Source organism: Dreissena polymorpha, chromosome 1 (assembly GCF_020536995.1).
Source record: "Dreissena polymorpha isolate Duluth1 chromosome 1, UMN_Dpol_1.0, whole genome shotgun sequence".
Taxonomy (NCBI): domain Eukaryota; kingdom Metazoa; phylum Mollusca; class Bivalvia; order Myida; family Dreissenidae; genus Dreissena; species Dreissena polymorpha.
This window is the reverse complement of record NC_068355.1, coordinates 136,204,118-136,221,109: the sequence shown is the minus strand read 5'-3', so window position 1 is coordinate 136,221,109 and position 16,992 is coordinate 136,204,118. Positions and strand designations below refer to the sequence as shown.

General features: G+C 35.5%; 3 protein-coding genes across 6 annotated transcripts in view; 2 read left to right on the top strand and 1 right to left on the bottom strand.

The window, feature by feature from the left end:
- The window catches only part of LOC127851156 (glucose-induced degradation protein 8 homolog), a 28,658-nt gene extending 22,547 nt beyond the window's left edge, over window positions 1-6,111 (top strand). Inside the window, exons 3-5 of the mRNA XM_052384777.1 lie at window positions 2,212-2,408; window positions 3,317-3,514; window positions 4,023-6,111. Coding sequence (XP_052240737.1) covers window positions 2,212-2,408; window positions 3,317-3,514; window positions 4,023-4,187 — 560 coding nt within the window. The 3' untranslated portion in view covers window positions 4,188-6,111. The remainder of the gene's footprint in view (window positions 1-2,211; window positions 2,409-3,316; window positions 3,515-4,022) is intronic.
- A 1,349-nt stretch (window positions 6,112-7,460) lies between these two features.
- On the bottom strand, window positions 7,461-14,099 carry LOC127851153 (39S ribosomal protein L16, mitochondrial-like). The gene is made up of 4 exons (XM_052384766.1): window positions 13,956-14,099; window positions 12,352-12,420; window positions 11,105-11,265; window positions 7,461-7,972 (listed from the first exon to the last, which is right to left on the bottom strand). Exons 1-4 carry the CDS (start codon window positions 13,987-13,989, stop codon window positions 7,514-7,516), a joined length of 723 nt encoding a protein of 240 aa, XP_052240726.1. The 5' UTR covers window positions 13,990-14,099; the 3' UTR covers window positions 7,461-7,513.
- Window positions 14,053-16,992, top strand: part of LOC127851037 (GATOR complex protein DEPDC5-like) — a 94,535-nt gene continuing 91,595 nt past the window's right edge. For all 4 annotated transcript variants that reach the window (XM_052384510.1, XM_052384502.1, XM_052384494.1 and 1 more), the window contains exon 1: window positions 14,053-14,213. In XM_052384510.1, coding sequence (XP_052240470.1) covers window positions 14,162-14,213 — 52 coding nt within the window. In that variant the 5' untranslated portion in view covers window positions 14,053-14,161. The remainder of the gene's footprint in view (window positions 14,214-16,992) is intronic.

Below are 16,992 nucleotides of genomic sequence, written 5' to 3'. Positions count from 1 at the left end.
GTCAAAGGTCAAGATCATGGTGACCTGAAATAGTAAAATGGTTTCTGGATGATAACTCAAGAACGCTTATGCCTAGGATCATGAAACTTCAAAGGTACAATGATCGTGACTAGCAGATGACCCCTATTGATTTTCAGGTCTCTAGGTCAAAGGTCAAGGTCACGGTGACCTGAAATAGTAAAATGGTTTCTGGATGATAACTCAAGAACGCTTATGCCTAGGTTTATGAAACTTCATTTGTATATTGATCATGACTCGCAGATGACCACTAATGATTATCAGGTCACTAGGTCAAAGGTCAAGGTCACAGTGCCAAAAAACGTATTCACACAATGGCTGTCAAGGTCACGGTGACTCAACTTAGAAAAATGGTTTCTGGATGATTACTCAAGTATGTTACACCTAGGATCATGAAACTTCATAGGTATATTGATCATCACAGTCTCGCAGATGAAATAATGATAAAACTTGACCAGGATGTTTGTCTGGACAATATCTAGGTCAAGTTTGACATTTGGTAAAGATTGAATGAACCGACTCCTCTCAGGTGAGCGAACTAGGGCCATCTTGTTTAATTTTATATACTTTAACATTGGCCATAACTTTTGCAATATTGAAGATAGCAACTTGATATTTGGCATGCATGTGTCTCTCATGGAGCTTCACATTTGGAGTGGTGAAAGGTCGAGGTTATCCTACAAGGTCACGGTCATCATTCAAGGTCAAAGGTTAAAAAAACAAATCCAAGGGAAGAAATAAGCTTTAAAGGGAGGTAATTAATGAACCTGCCAAATGATAATTTTTTTAAAAAGCGCGGGGATATTGTGGTTATCTCCGCTGTCCGTCCGTCCGTCTGTCCGTCCTGGCCACTATCTACTCCTACACTATTAGCACTAGAACCTTGAAACTTACACACATGGTAGCTTTGAGCATATGTGCGACCCTGCACTATTTGGAATTTTGATCTGACCCCTGAGTCAAAAGTTATGGGGGTTGGGGCGGGGCCAGGTCAGAGATTTTCAATTATTTTTCTAGGTTGTTTTACATTAACTTCTTCATTTCTACACCGATTTACTTCAAATTGATACTGAACCTCTCTTATGACAATACGGTCAATGTCAACTCTGCATGGCTCCATTACCAACCCTGGGGCACCCCGTCCACATAGACCACACCCACCCAAAATTGCCTTTTACTATAATTTCTTCATTTCTACACCGATTCACTTCAAATTTATACTGAACTTCTCTTATGACAATACGGTTAATCTCAACTATGTATGGCCCCATTAGCAACCCTGGGGCGCCCCGCCCACATAGGCCACACCCACCCAAAATTGCCTTTTACTATAATTTCTTCATTTCTACACCGATTCACTTCTAATTGATACTGAACTTCTCTTATGACAATATGGTCAATCTCAACTATGCATGGCCCCATTACCAACCCTGGGGCACCCCGCCCATATAGGCCACACCCACCCAAAATTGCCTTTTACTACAACTTCTTCATTTCTACACTGATTTACTTCTAATTGATACTGAACTTCTCTTATGACAATACGGTCAATCTCAACTATGCATGGCCCCATTACCAACCCTGAGGCGCCCCTGGGTCAAACATAAGGCGTGGGGATACCAGTCAGCCTCTGCAGTGCCATTTCTAGTTTTTTAATAAGCACAGGGGCATTGTGTTTCTGACAAACACATCTATTTTTTTTATGTTACTTTACATTAACTTCTTCATTTCTACTCCTATTTACTTTCAATTAATACTGAACATCTCTTATGACAAAACGGTCAATCTTAACTATGCATGGCCCCATTACCAACCCTGGGGCGCCCGCTGGGTCAAACATGCGGCGTGGGGATACCAGTCAGCCTCTGCAGTGCCATTTCTAGTTTTATATAATTTAATCCCTAAAAACGGAAACTAACATAAAAGCAGAAAGTGTCCTCCCTCATAAGCCTGCATAGTCTAATCTGGGACAACACTTGGCGCGTGTGCAAATGCCCAGTTGACCAGTGTGCTGCTGGAATGCAATTGAACATGCAACTAGTGCCAATCTGCATTATCTCCCTTGTTTACAGAGCAGTTCATCAGTATGTGAACAAGACCACTTTAAATATGAATATATCCTGATGTAACTACCCGGTAGGAATGTGAAGTTAATGCAATTATTGCCAATCTGCAATGTCTTTCTGTTTACAGAAGGGTTCAAAGAGTCTGCTGAGAAGTTTCGACTCGAGTCCGGGATCCAGCCGTCTATTGATCTCAACGAGCTAGATGACAGAATCAAGATCCGCGAGGAGATCCAGAACGGGAACATTGAGTCTGCCATCACCATGGTGAATAATTTGCACCCAGAACTGCTTGATAACGACAGATACCTGTACTTTCACCTGCAGGTGAGTATGTTGAGTAATATGGGAGTTTTGTATTTGGGATTTTTAGCTCGGCTGTTTTCAGAGAAAACCCAAGGTATTGTCATAGCCAGCTCGTCGTCGTGTTGTGTCTTCCGTTTTGTGCTAAAACCTTTACATTTTGTCAAGGTTTTGAACATTGGCTCTAAAATCAAAGTTCTTCAACCTACAACTTTGAAACTTCGTATGTAGCTGCACCTTGATTTGTTCTACATGCCACGCCCATTTTTGAGTCGCTAGGTCAAAGGTCAAGGTCACTGTGACCTCTAAAAAAAATAATTCTGACAAGCTTTCATTTATTCAAAAATGCACCCGCAGCCGAGCTTGGCACCCGTTATGCGGTGCTCATGTTCTTTACATTATAGGGTTCTTTCCAAAGATCCAATCCCAATAACAGATATGTTTATTCTGTCCAATTAGAATGCTAAATTTGGGAAATGGCACATTTCTTATAACACATGTATAAAGGAGTCCATTATGTCAATCATATTATTATTTATTATTTTATGGCTATATACAAATCATTAGAATACCAAACTTATCAATTATGGCATTATTTTAAGGAACTTAAGTTATATGATGTTGCAAAAAATTTCCCGACTTCCATAATGCAAAATGTCTATACATGATTCAATTTGTGAACCACTGTTTGTCAGATGCTGTTACCTGTAGATGTTAAATAATTGCTACAAGAAAGTATTGGGATTAAACATTTTTATGTTGAACTGCAAACATTTTCTGAAGAAACATGACAATTGCTTTGAGTTTTAATTTCTGGTAAATCTAGCATAGAAAATGTTAGGTTTATGCAAACTCTTTTTTGTGATTTAAAAGTTGAATTAATTGATCTAAATCTTTTTAAGTTGAAATTGCATAGTTGTTGTGCTTGTTAGCAACAACACCTGATAGAGCTGATCCGTGATGGGAGAGTGGAGGCTGCCCTTGACTACGCCCAGACACACCTGGCCGAGCGAGGTGAGGAGAACCCCTCGATACTGTCCGAGCTGGAGAGGACGCTGGCCCTGCTGGCCTTTGAGGAACCAGAGAAGTCGCCATTCGGGGATCTCCTCCTTTTGTGTCAGCGACAGAAGGTAAACATAAGGCAGATTATTGGAAATAGTTTAATTTTGTTGGTAAATGCGTTTAATGATTTCAAATCTGAAAATCTGTGAACAAGACCCTTTTAAGTAAGGGAATGTTAAAGGCCCATGATAATATATACATCTGGAAGGCCTTATTTACAAGTATACAAGTGAATTACTCTCAGATTTAGCTTTATAGTATATAGAGGGACTTTGAACTGAATTTGGCATTAAGGTTTATTTGCCAGGTAGAAAAATCCCGTAGAACAATACTTTGTTTTTAATAAAGAACACTTGAAACTACTGTTTGGTTCACATTTACTCAGAGTGTGAGATTTGTTGGATGTAAGATCATGCTTTGATGATGTGATTTCAATTTTAACAATAGATTGAATACCAAGTTGGTGTGACAACACCACGACATACATAATATCAAAAACTACACAATTCTTTGTATGTGCAGCCGATTAATATGGTCTCATATTTCTTATAAAATGTATATAACTGTTCTGTACAGGTTGCCAGTGAGTTAAATGCAGCAATTTTAGAAACAGACGCTACACCAAAACTTGCCAATTTGTTAAAATTGTTATTGTGGTCACAAGAAGAACTCGACAAAAAGAAGATTCGTTACCCAAGAATGACGGACATCGCCACGGGAACAATTGAGGCCCCAAAATGACACAGACTCCTGCTGCATCTGTTGCAGCTACCCTAGATCTTGAGAAGAATTGAGCCGAACTCTGGGAAAATGGGCCTTAATGAATGTGCGTAAAGTGTCATCCCAGATTAGCCTGTGCATTATGCACAAGCTTATCAGGTATAACACTTTTAGCTTTTATGGAATTTTTAGTTTAAAAATCTCTTATTAACACAAATCCATTCTAGGCAGAAAGTGTTGTCCTGACTAGCCTGTGTGGACTGCGCAGGCTAATCTGGGAAGACACTTAAGCACATGCATTAAGCCAAGTTCTTCTAGAGCATGGCTTGTTAATTAACACTTATATTATCTATTGTATTATAATAAGCTCTTCACAAAGCCACAGAGTAGAACAGTAATACAACACTCCTGTATTGTCTGCATATTTCTTCATGCATTAAGTTAACCCTTAACTGCTGAGGTGCATAATTTGTCACATATGTAATACGGTAGACTCAAGTGTTAAAGGCTTCATTTCTAACCCTTAGTTATTGATGAGCAACAAACAGCATAAAACCTGAACTGCGAGTTACTTGCAGGATTTTCTGTTTGCAAAAGCCATGTTCAATTTATTTTTAAGCCGAGGTGTCTGAGCATGCTAGAGTTTGCTTCTAAAGAGCCCAGATTTAAATTTCTGAGCAGTGTCTATTTTTTGTTCAACTATTTATAGTCCTGTTATGATAATTTAAGACTATTCCAAGCATTAGAATATTTGTGTGTGAATACATTCAATGACACATGAAATCCAACGTTTTCTGTTTTGCAAAGAGATGCATTATTATCCATCTAAGCAATATTTACTAATTCAAAACTTTTGTATAGGAATTTGTGTATGTTTTTCCTGAGATATTTTGTAAATACAGAGATGAGGTCCAGAGGCCGCATCCTCTAAGCTTTTTAGTGAAAACCTTAGTTTAGGTATTCTTTTGAATCGTATATTTTCTTCCACTTTCTAACTTTTGTTATTATTATTATTTAGTTTACAATACTTTTTCATCTCCCATACAAACAGATGAGGTTTCTTATTGTACCAGTTTTCTGGTAGGTTAGTTTTTACAAGAAAAAAGAAGTATATATATCTTTCATTTAAATTTTCTGATAGATTTTTGAGGATATTTTCTAAGTGACATTAGTTATGAAAGTAATTTATAGCATGACAGGAGACTTCCAAATACATGTGTTTAAGATTTTAAGATGTAATCTGTGTACTGTGACTGCACATCATCATTTTGAAGGTCAAACATCCTGTGTCATGCAAAAAGGAGTCTTATGACATTAGAGCCAGGGAAGCTCCAGACCAGCCTGCTCAGTCTCTACGCTCTCCACATTTGTGAACAATAAACCACACACGACATAAGACTCATTTTCGCATGACATTGTTGAAATGTTTTTTGTTGCTCTAAGCATTGGTATGTGTATACAAATACGTGTGTAAACATTAGTGATGATTTGTTACATTTTGTTCAGAGAAACATTGTATATATGTGACTATTGCATGTATTTTTTATGGCCAATGTTTCTTTGTAGCATGTCAGTATCTGACAAAAAACAACACACCAGCTATGTATAAGTATCATAAATCATGTGCATACAGGCTACTTTGTACTGTTTTGCAGCACATATAATGTTACAAACATTTAATGGACTATACTAAATATAATTATTATTGTGTAAAAAAAAATAGAAGACTGCTTGCTGAAAAGAGGAATGTATGAACGATTTATAATGTTGTAGAAAGATCTTCAGCATTCTGAATTTAATTCAGTTAATGTCTAGGTAAGTCAGGGACAAAGGCAGTTTGTTTACAAATAGTCATGTTTGTAAATTCGTAAATATTTAGGCTGGTCAAATCAGTTTTGTGATATGAAATTTTCCATGTTGTAAATAAATTATACATCACTTATTATTGATGCGTTTATAACAATCCTTGTGATAGCTCTTAAAACATGTCAGTGTTGGAAGTTGTTTTCAAGTTGTCTTGCAAATGGTTATTTATTCACTACCTCATTTGTAGATGTAAGAATTTGATTGACCAAGATTCACAGGAAATATGCAAGTATTTGCAAATTAATTGGGTTCAAACTATTCTTATGTCCCCCAAAAAACTTTTTAAATGACATAATCAATAAAATTGAAGCCACCAAATTTACCGGTAGTGTGGCCTAGATGTTTCCCCTAACGACACCTATAGCATGTGACACACCATATCCACATGTTGAACATTTATTGCATCTTATTAAAAAAATTATGTGATGAATGATCATCAAATATTTTATTAGTAGTGTATAATAAACAAGCAAATATATTGATATTCCCTGCCAATATGCTTCTGGACACAAAAGCATTATATTTGACACTCAAAAAAGCATTTTTTCAAGATACAAAGAGCCATAACTCCGTTATTAACAGATGATGTACAATGCCATTTGGTGTGCATCATCCTCTTTTGCATATATATACTCATACCAAGTTTCAATGAAATATGCCAAAGCACTTCCAAGATATGGCTCCAGACACACAAAAAAAGCATTTTTTTGAAGATACAAAGGGCCATAACTCTGTTATTAACTGATGGTGTACATAACCATTTGGCGTGCATCATACCAAGTTTTAATGAAATCCGCCAAAACACTTCCAAGATATGGCTCCGGAAGGAAGGACAGACGGACAACGCCAAAACAATATCCCTCCGCCTATGGCGGGGGATAATAAAGTATGACATTGGAGCTAGGGACAAAGTTCTTATGTTTGCTATTGGGAAAATTTATGGCACTTAAGTTTGCTAGTTTACATACAGATGCAGGCCCGCACAAACACAACTTAAATGTCACTTTGGCACGTTTGAGCGTAAATACCATATTTTATTGAATACAAGCCACAATTTTTTACATAAACAAATTATTATCCTTTTTTCCGCACTTTATACACAAATGCATGAAAAGAAATGCTTCCGAAATGGCACATGCTTTTGAAATTCTTTAACATATTGATCATCAATATTTCCCATCTTTTGCTTTTGAAATGGAATTGGTTAGTATACTTGAGTGGGCAATTGATAGTTGTAAAATGTAAGTATCAACTATCCTCAGATCAACATGATGGGGTGTATCATCTTTTGCAACATTTGGAGAATCTTTGTTGCAGATTGGTGTTTTGAATATGACAACTTTTCACAAATTCTGATTTAATTTTCATGGCAAACAAAAAAGCAGACAAGACATTTAAAGCTGTAAAAATTTGACAAACAACAGTACCTGATGTACATGTATTTGAATTTTTTTATTTGATGAATAAAAAAACAATTCTGTTCATCTGTATTTACCATCAAACTCAATAGTGTATGGACTCAATTTATGCTTCATCCCAAGCATATTGTCCATAGCACATTTCCTATAAGAGAACGGATTCATATTCTTGTCCTTCAATTCTTCTGCTCTTTGTTTCTCTTCCTTTAAATCTTGTCGAGTTATGACACGTGCTTTGAAAGGCAAAAAGCCACGAATGGTTTCCATGAGGCGCTGAACTTCTTTGAACTCCACCTGTCCACCAAACTCGATAATGATTCGATCCGGCTTTATAGGGACTTCCCAACGATCGATGGACCCTTTCCCACTGCCCATTCTGTGCCCTAAAGGCTTCTTAGTCACGGACTGCCATGGTGGGGGCACGCGGTAATGCGCAAAGGTTGTCTTCTCATTCATTTTGCGAATAACCTGCATACGTATGCTCTCTAAGTGTGCGAACCGCAACCTCCCACCTTCTAGAGCCTAAAAAAGTTTCAAATAAAGGTCACATGGCTGTTCAATAAATAAAAAATGCTGCCATATATTTAAGTGCTCTATCTTTTGTGTGTGTCAAACTTGAGATTTTTATATCAACAGATTTACAAGATGTACACTATGGAAACAGAAAAATATTACAAAGTCATAGAACAAATTGATTACATGTGTTATTATAACCCCCCCCCCCCCACACACACACACACACACCATTAAGAAGGGGGGATAAACTTGTATACACTAATTTGTCTGCAGAGGTTCTTCTACACTTTTCAATGTACAACATTCCAACTTTCAGGCATTATTATTTATGATATGAGGTTCTGCATATATCATTGTGATTGTCCTAGGTTAAAAAATTCAAATGTTATGCCCCTTTCTAGATTTTGAACTGAAGCAAAACGCGTCTGCACCTGTTCTTGTACACTTTTCAATGTGAAAAATTCAAACTTGCAAATATTGTTCCTTTTAATATGAAGTCAAGCATGTGTGATTTTTATTGTCCTGCATTACAACTAACAAAAGCTATGTCTCTTTTTCATTTTAGAATTACCATAACATTATTATTGTTACTAAACACTTTATAAGCACAAACTCTTAAACTAACTTAGCTCCATCTAAGTCTTCAAAACTTAACTTGAAAACTTGAAATACAATCGTCCGGTTTTCAGAGAGTTCCTGTTTACCAAGAGTATGCATATTGGCGAAATATACATTGTATGCATTGTGTACAAAATCATATAAGAATAAAACAAACCATATACATTTACATGTACCATGTGATAACTGTACTCGTGTAAGGTTTATGTTTAAAGCATTCTTCAAAAAATGTGTTATTATACCATTAATAGCAAAAATCATTCCATACCGACTTGTTTTGATTAATCCCAAAGTGAGTGTGGTGCTTTATACATGTACATGCGTGACATTTGTCATATAGGCTAGTGAATTGTGTTCGAGTTTGCTATAAATAGCTCTGAATAAATAAAACCTCAAAGACAATCTTGACAAATAAGGATTTGAAAAGACTTGTAGATTTGAGACTATTAATACTGAAGATTCGTTTGAAAATAAGAAAAGGCAATGAATGAATTTGCAGACAGATAGATGGATATTTAACAGTCATATTTCTCACAGCTTTATCTGACAAACAAACAAACAAACAACCATTTAAGCTTTAAGAACATGGCTATAAGATCTTTTAAACTACCTGAGAAGATCACAAGAAAGTGATCGTCGCAACGGCATGCATTAATTTTGTAATAAAATTGTTTATCATAAGCTTAATAAAACGATCCAGTCAATCACTTTTTGGTGTTACCGCACGTCTATTATAGACATTCACAGTTTGTTTTACATTATTTAATCAGACTTTTTTAGCGCAGTAACGACTTGACACCTTTATGGTATGTTTAATCCGATTATCGATGACCAAATTCACGGAGATATCTGTTCGGTTTCTGGTTTTGAGAGAGTTCGGTTTATTCAACATTTTTTAACAAAGAAATAGAAGGAGAAAATACTGGACTGGCACGACCGTTCGAAATCGGGAGAGTTCCGGTATTCAGAGAGACCGGTATTGGCAGAGTCTACTGTAGTACATTGCATTATTCTATTTCGGCAATTAAATGCACATGTATTAACATTTCAATGCACACTTGGGACACGATAACTTCGTGACCATAATTAAATCTAAACACTCTACAGGGATATTAAAGTGTGGTCCTGCAACTTAAATATATTTGCAGACAAATTGAGAAATGAAAGAACTTGCACACAATAACAGAAAATTGGACCATAATGATATAGATTATTTTGTGAAAATAGCAATATCTCAATAAAAGAATCAGTTAATGAAGTAAAAATGTTGTGCTGGTCTTCAATACATGTGATGAGCACAATTGCTTCCTACATTTCTGTACCAACCTACTAATAACTAAAAGTAGATTGTTATAATTAGGGATGTTTTTTATATCTGGTTATCAAACTTTCCTCATACTTAATAAATGCCTTGATAAAAAATTAATGCCTAAATGTGTTTGTAAAAAAATAACAATATATATATGTGTCTTGTTCTGTGAAAGCTGGTTATAATGCATGTGCGTAAAGTGTCGTCCCAGATTAGCCTGTGCAGTCCGCATGCTAATCAGGGACGACACTTTCCGCTTTTATGGTATTTTTAGTTTCAAGGAAGTCCCTCCTTACTGAAAATCTAGTTTAAGCGGAAAGTGTCGTCCCTGATTAACCTGTGCGGACTGCACAGGCTCATCTGGGATGACACTTTACGCACATGCAATAAGCCCAGTTTTATCAGAACGTGTCTCATTTGATTACATTCACATAAAGGCGAAAATGTACAAGAAACTGCAAGAGTGGGACCTGTTTCAAGCCCAAGGGCTATTTTGGAACACACTTGGTAGAGGACCACCGTACAATGGTAGATGCCAAAAACCAAATCCATGTGCCTTGCGGTTATATACAATGTTTGCAGTGCATTCAATATATATGAAACATGTAACTCAAGTGGCACGATTTGAACAAACTTGTAAGAGAACCACCATATGATGTGACATGCAAATACCACAGTTCAGGCACTTTTAGTTTCATAGAAAAAGTTTTTATCTAATAATAATACATCTAATGAAAACAAGATACCCCCAGTGCAAAGCAAAAATGGCATGATTTAAACAAACTAGTAGAGAACCATCATATGACATCACATGCTGCTCTAACACGCAGACGACGGACAACAGGCTAGCCTGAAAGCTCCCTATATGCTCAGGTAAGCAAAAAAGCTCACCTGAATTGCAAATTTTCCATAGATGATATAATTGTGTACTGATTCCAAGCTCATCTAAATTGCAAACTCACCAAAGATGATATCTTTGTGTACTGGTTCTAAGATCACCCTAATTGCAAACTCTCCATAGATGATATCATTGTGTACTGGTTTCAAGCTCACCTGAATTACAAAGTCTCCATAGATGATACTATTCTGTACTGGTTCCAAGCTCACGAATTCCAATCTCCATATATGGTTTAATTGTGTACTTATTCCAAGCTCACCTGAATTGCAAACTCTCCATAGATGAAATCATTGTATATTGGTTCCAAGCTCACCTGAATTGCAAACTCTCCATAGATGATATCATTGTGTACTGGTTCTGGGCCCCTCATCAGGTACAGCTTCTTTTGCATCTTGGGGAAAGGAAAGTGAGAATTCAGGGGCTCTGGTTGCTTTGGCAACAGTGGCAGACGGTTTCGAGCCGGCATCACCACATCTTAAAAAGCGTTCAAGAAAATTGTCACAGATTCAAAACAGAATGTATGTGGTGTACATTATATTCCAACTACCTAAATAACATTCCTAACCTAACACTATATTGCTATGTGTATGGATAATAATCAAGAAATTGATAAATAATAATGCAATTGTAACGCTTTTCATTGATAATTAGGGAAACATGTTCAAAATACGCTAGTATAGGCCAGTGCCAGCTAGTTTGCTGTTGCATCTAGAAGTCCCAGGTTTAAATCCCGGTGATTGCTATGTTTTTATTCACATTTTTTTCTTTCAATTATAATTTGTTAAGAACATTTAAATATTCTAGTTTATTAGTAATACATAAAATCACATTTTAGAAAAATACAAGGTTAAAAAATCTCTTTATAAAATACTATCATACTGTTATATATTACCCATAATCATTATTATATATGGGGTGTTAGTGTGATTTAATATTTTTGGGAGCACCCTTATGAGGTGTGTTGTATTTTACTTAAATTTTACTATATTAAACCTATACAAGAGCACCGCGTAATAGGTGCCACGCTCGGCTGCGAAAGCTTGTCAGAATTTTATTTTATTTTTTAAGAGGTCAGTGACCTTGACCTTTGACCTAGTGACCCAAAAATGGGTGTGGCATGTAGAACACATGAAGGTGCATCTACACATGAAGTTTCAAAGTTGTAGGTGGAAGCACTTTGATTTTAGAGCCTATGTTAAAGTTTGATATTAGAGGTCACAGTGACCTTGACCTTTGACCTAGTGACCCAAAAATGGGTGTGGCGTGTAGAACTCATCAAGGTGCATGTACATATGAAGTTTCAAAAATGTAGGTGGAAGCACTTTGATTTTAGAGCCAATGTTAAGGTTTTAGCATGACGCCTACGGCGGACGAGCTGGCTATAACAATAGCTCGGGTTTTCTCCAAAAACAGCCTCGCTAAAAATCTCTTGTGTATATGGTAACAGTTTACTTAACAACATTTGTTCTTGCCAGTGACACCCACAGGTTATTGCTCTTGAACAACAAATATAATACAAGTCACTGAGTAAAAAGTAATATATTTTATGAAAATACCTACGCTTATAATCAGGTGGAACTTTCAACTTCATTACAGTAGCCACTTGCACCCATAGTGGAGTTTTCTGAACTGAAATACAATTTAAACAACAGCGATTTTTTTCCTTCTTTATTGAGTACCCATAAAAGGTACTTTCCCAATTGAAGAAAAATTACAAAATTCCCAATTGCCTTTTAAAACAATCTCAAAAGGAAGGAAATTTGCGTCAATTTCGTTTCAAGGGCGGATTGTATCTGCAAGTTGACAAATAGAATGAGAACTGCAACTGAACATTTCATGCAAACATGAATGTTAAAAAATATTCAAATGGATTTGTGCAATTTAATACCGGACAATAAAAAAGTTCCATAAAGCCCAATAGGAAGATTTCACAACGCGAATTGTCCCACTTCAAAATATTTTGTCACTCTTAATTTTTCCAATTGGCAAAAAGTTCTTTTTTTCCAATTTTGGCAAAACAATATCAGCAGAATGCAGAGGATCATCAAGTCCTGAACATGGGTTCACTCATGTTCCCTTAGGCTATACAGAGGGTTAAAGGTCATGTTTTTACAGCATGAAATAACCACACCCGTACATGGTCAGTAAGAGCCAGAGCTCCAGATAAGGATTTAGTCTAAAGGGTATTTCACCCCCTGATATTATTGTCAATGCGTATTTTACTCCTTTGTTTCAGCCATAAAGGGTTAGAAATATTTAGGGGTATTTTCCATTTCCATAGAAAACGGAAACAGTAAAAGGCGTGTTTAATCTAGAAATAGTATTATTATTTGTTATTTATATTTATTAAATGAGAACAGAATATATTTTAAATGACAATATGAACAGACTTTCTTTAAAAATAGTCCCGCAAGTTGCTTAAAACGTCCCTTTTTGATCCACAAACATGATGGGCCGCCATTTTTATTATAAGCTTATTTTGATTTACTTACTTTTGATTCAAAGTTTAACTTACACAAAAAACTTAACTGGATTATTGGTTAAACCGGTTACGCACTTTAATTGATTTAAAATACGTACCAAGATTTGTAAAGCGTTTTGTTACGTACTGGGCCGATTTGTAATGCGTTTTTTTTATTTTTTCAATGCGTAAATACGCAGATACGCCTCTTATCTGGAGCTCTGGTCAGAGCGTCATTGATAAATTGTTTAATGCAAAATTTATTACATGGAAATGACTAAACATTGCAAGCCGATAATCTTAGGTGTTTTTTACATTGAAAACAACCACATTACAGTGACATTATTAAGTTAATTTTCATGAAATCATTGATTTTTACCGGTAGTTTTAGAGAAATTTTAATTTGTTACATGTTGAAAATAGGGAATAAAATTTTTATAAACATATGTAAACAATGGGATAAATAGGCTTGAGATTGTGTGAGCCTCGCTATATAAATACACGTTTATGTATTGAACATTCACATATAGCTTTCAGTATTCCTTTTAAGTGATAGACAGAAACTTGTTTCAATAACATCTGAAATACATTATCCGTATTATATGCTACTTAAACCAAATATTAACTAGATCCCAACACAAATTCAAACATTAATTTTAATTAAAAATAATTAAATTTCCCTTGTTTTTATTAATTCACGAACCTAATAACTTGACATTAAAGCTTATTGCTTGCATTGTATTTCGGTATTTTAATTTGTCATTGACCAGGTTGTTGTTGTTGTTTTGAGAGTTGTTGTTGTTGTTCCTGAGAGTTCGAGGTTCAGCGAAGATTGGAGTCACCGTCCAAGAATTATATCAAGACAAGCATGTGTATATTTTTTGCGGCAGTAAAATCAAAATGTGAAACATGACGCTGAAGTTGTGTGTCCATAAGAAAGTTCCAAGTAACAAGCAGCTGTGTAAGTAACTTCATCTTGACCTTGTTTTGTGTGTGCAACATATTTTCGTGATTTATTTATCAGCGCTATAGCTTAGGATTATAACGTTATATAAATATAAATAATAAATAAATTTTATTTTGAGTCGGCAAGACATATAACAAATAACATAAGCTGCAAAGCTTTTTAACCGACTAAACAACTAGTGTAAGCAATAAAACATGAGTAAAACAGCTAAAAGAAAGATCAAATGCATGTTTTTAAGGGTGAAAGCACATATTAAGACAATAAATTACATGCAACACTGAAATATGTTTGACAATATTAAAGAATAAATAAAATTTGAGGCAATTAAAAACTGTGTAGGAAGCTGCTGATCTAGACCTGCTAGTAGGACTAAAAATCTGGAAATCTGCATTAGACTCCGACCAATATGTTGCTGCAGTTCTGATGGATCTATCAAAAGCATTTGACTACCTGCCCCATGATATTCTCCTATGCAAACTTGAATGTTATGGTCTATCTAACAACTCTATTGATCTTTTAACTTCTTATCTATCCCATAGGAAACAACAAATCAAAATAGGTAGTTCTGTAATAACAAGTAATAGTAATCCGATTGTTTATTTTAAATGGAAACCAGAGAACAAATGCGATTTTGTGCGTGATGTATCGTGCGATGTACAGAATCTGGAACAAACTTTATTATCGCAAATTGATTCAAACGCTGACCCTGATATTTTAGTGGGAGAATTCTCAAAATATTTAAATTTAAAGGGGGGAAAATATTTTAAGCGCATTATAAAACCTGAAAATAACCGATTTTTATATGCTGATAAAAATAAACAAAAATGGTTTAATGAAGAGTGTAAAAACAAACAATCTCAGCTAACAAGAGCTTTATACGAGTACAATCTAAATAAAAATGAATGTACGCGAGAAAAAAATGATTTCTATGAAGAAGGATTACAAGTATGCATGTAGGAAAACAAAATTAAAATATAACAGTGACCAAAGCAAGCGAATGAATAATATGAGACGGAAATCACCTCGTGAATTTTGGAAACTGTTCAAGCGAAAACCTTCATCACAAATCTCAGACACGATACCGTTAAGCGAATTTAGTGATTATTTCAGTAAATTAGCCGACGAAAGCAGTGTAAATCAAAATTCTTTTGACGCCGAAACTTTCTTAAATGAATTTGACAATAGGCAAAACACACACCCGTCGTACCCCGAATTAGATAACCCCATATCGATAGAAGAAATAATAAAGGCAACAAAACGATTGAAACACAATAAAGCGCATGCGCAGGACAATATAATATATGAATATTTTACTGAAACAATACATGTGATTTCAAAGCCGCTTGAAATATTATTTAATTACATAATGGATAAAAAGTGTTTTCCACGCAGCTGGGCGTCCGGAGTTATCATACCAATACATAAACGTGGCGACATTACAGACCCAAATAACTATCGGGGAATTACGTTAATTAGTTGTTTTGCCAAACTGTTTACAAGTATACTTAATGAACGTCTTAAACAATGGGCGGAAACTAATGACATTTTAACGGATGCGCAATTCGGCTTTAAACCAAACTGTAGCACAGTAGATGCAATATTTATTCTTAATGCCCTCATAGAAAGACAGTTGCAGAATAAAGAAAAACTATTTTGTTGCTATATTGACTACCGGAAAGCATATGACGTCATCAATCGCGGTCAATTATGGAGTAAAATGATTAATATGGGCATCGACGGTAAACTCTTGACCCTTATTCGATCCATGTACAATGAAGTCAAATTACAGGTTAAACACATGGGTTCACTGTCAGACATATTCAATAGTAACGTTGGTCTATTTCAGGGGGAGATAACCTCGCCCATATTGTTTTCACTCTTTATTAATGACATCGAATTAAGTCTGCAGAATGGAATAAACGCCGGCATGACATTAGAACAAATATCTATCTATCTCTTATTATTCGCAGACGACGCGGTTTTATTTTCTGAAACACAAGAGGGTCTTCAAGAGTCATTATACAATTTAGAAGCCTACTGCGATAAATGGAATTTAACAGTTAACATTGAAAAAACAAAGGTCATGGTATTCCGAAAAGGGGGTTCAATCAGTAAAGCGTTCAAATGGACTTATAAAGGTCAAGAACTAGAAATTGTGAATAATTTTAATTACCTTGGAATTGTGATGTCAAGTGGCGGATCGTTCGTGCCCGCAACAAATACACTTTATGGCAAAGCATTAAAAGCGATGCATTCTTTGTTCAACCTAACGAAAGATATGAACGTACCCATAAATATCATGTTTAATTTATTTGACGCATATGTTTCATCCATTTTAAACTATAACTGCGAAGTTTGGGGATCCATCAAAGCGGAAAATATTGAACGCGTTCACCGTAAATTTTGTAAAAGACTATTGAACGTAAAAATGTCAACAAATTCACTATCGCTATATGCCGAAGTTGGTCGATTTCCCTTGCATATCGACAGATATGTCAGGATGGTTAAATATTTTTTGAAATTACATACTGTGAAACAGGGAAATTGTATTCTTAAACAAGTTGTAGTTTTACAAAGATTAGAAATTGAACGTAAAAATAATGCTAACAATTGGTCATCGAAAATACGGGACATTCTTAACCAAACCGGTTTCACCGATGTATGGCTATTCCCCGAATCTGTTAACAATGATCACTTTATCCCGTTATTCAAAAACAGATTACGAGACCAGTATATTACCAACTGGGATGTCAGTGTGACGTCGTGTAGCTCA

What these genes read in the sequence shown, in the direction of transcription:
- LOC127851153 (XM_052384766.1), bottom strand. Translation starts at nt 13,989, where the DNA reads ATGCAAGCAATAAGCTTTAATGTCAAGTTATTAG. An exon ending in AGTTCCACCTGATTATAAGC is followed by an intron (nt 11,266 to 12,351) that starts GTAGGTATTTTC and finishes ACGCTTTTTAAG; the next exon opens with ATGTGGTGATGCCGGCTCGA. An exon ending in ATGGAGAGTTTGCAATTCAG is followed by an intron (nt 7,973 to 11,104) that starts GTGAGCTTGGAA and finishes AAACTTTTTTAG; the next exon opens with GCTCTAGAAGGTGGGAGGTT.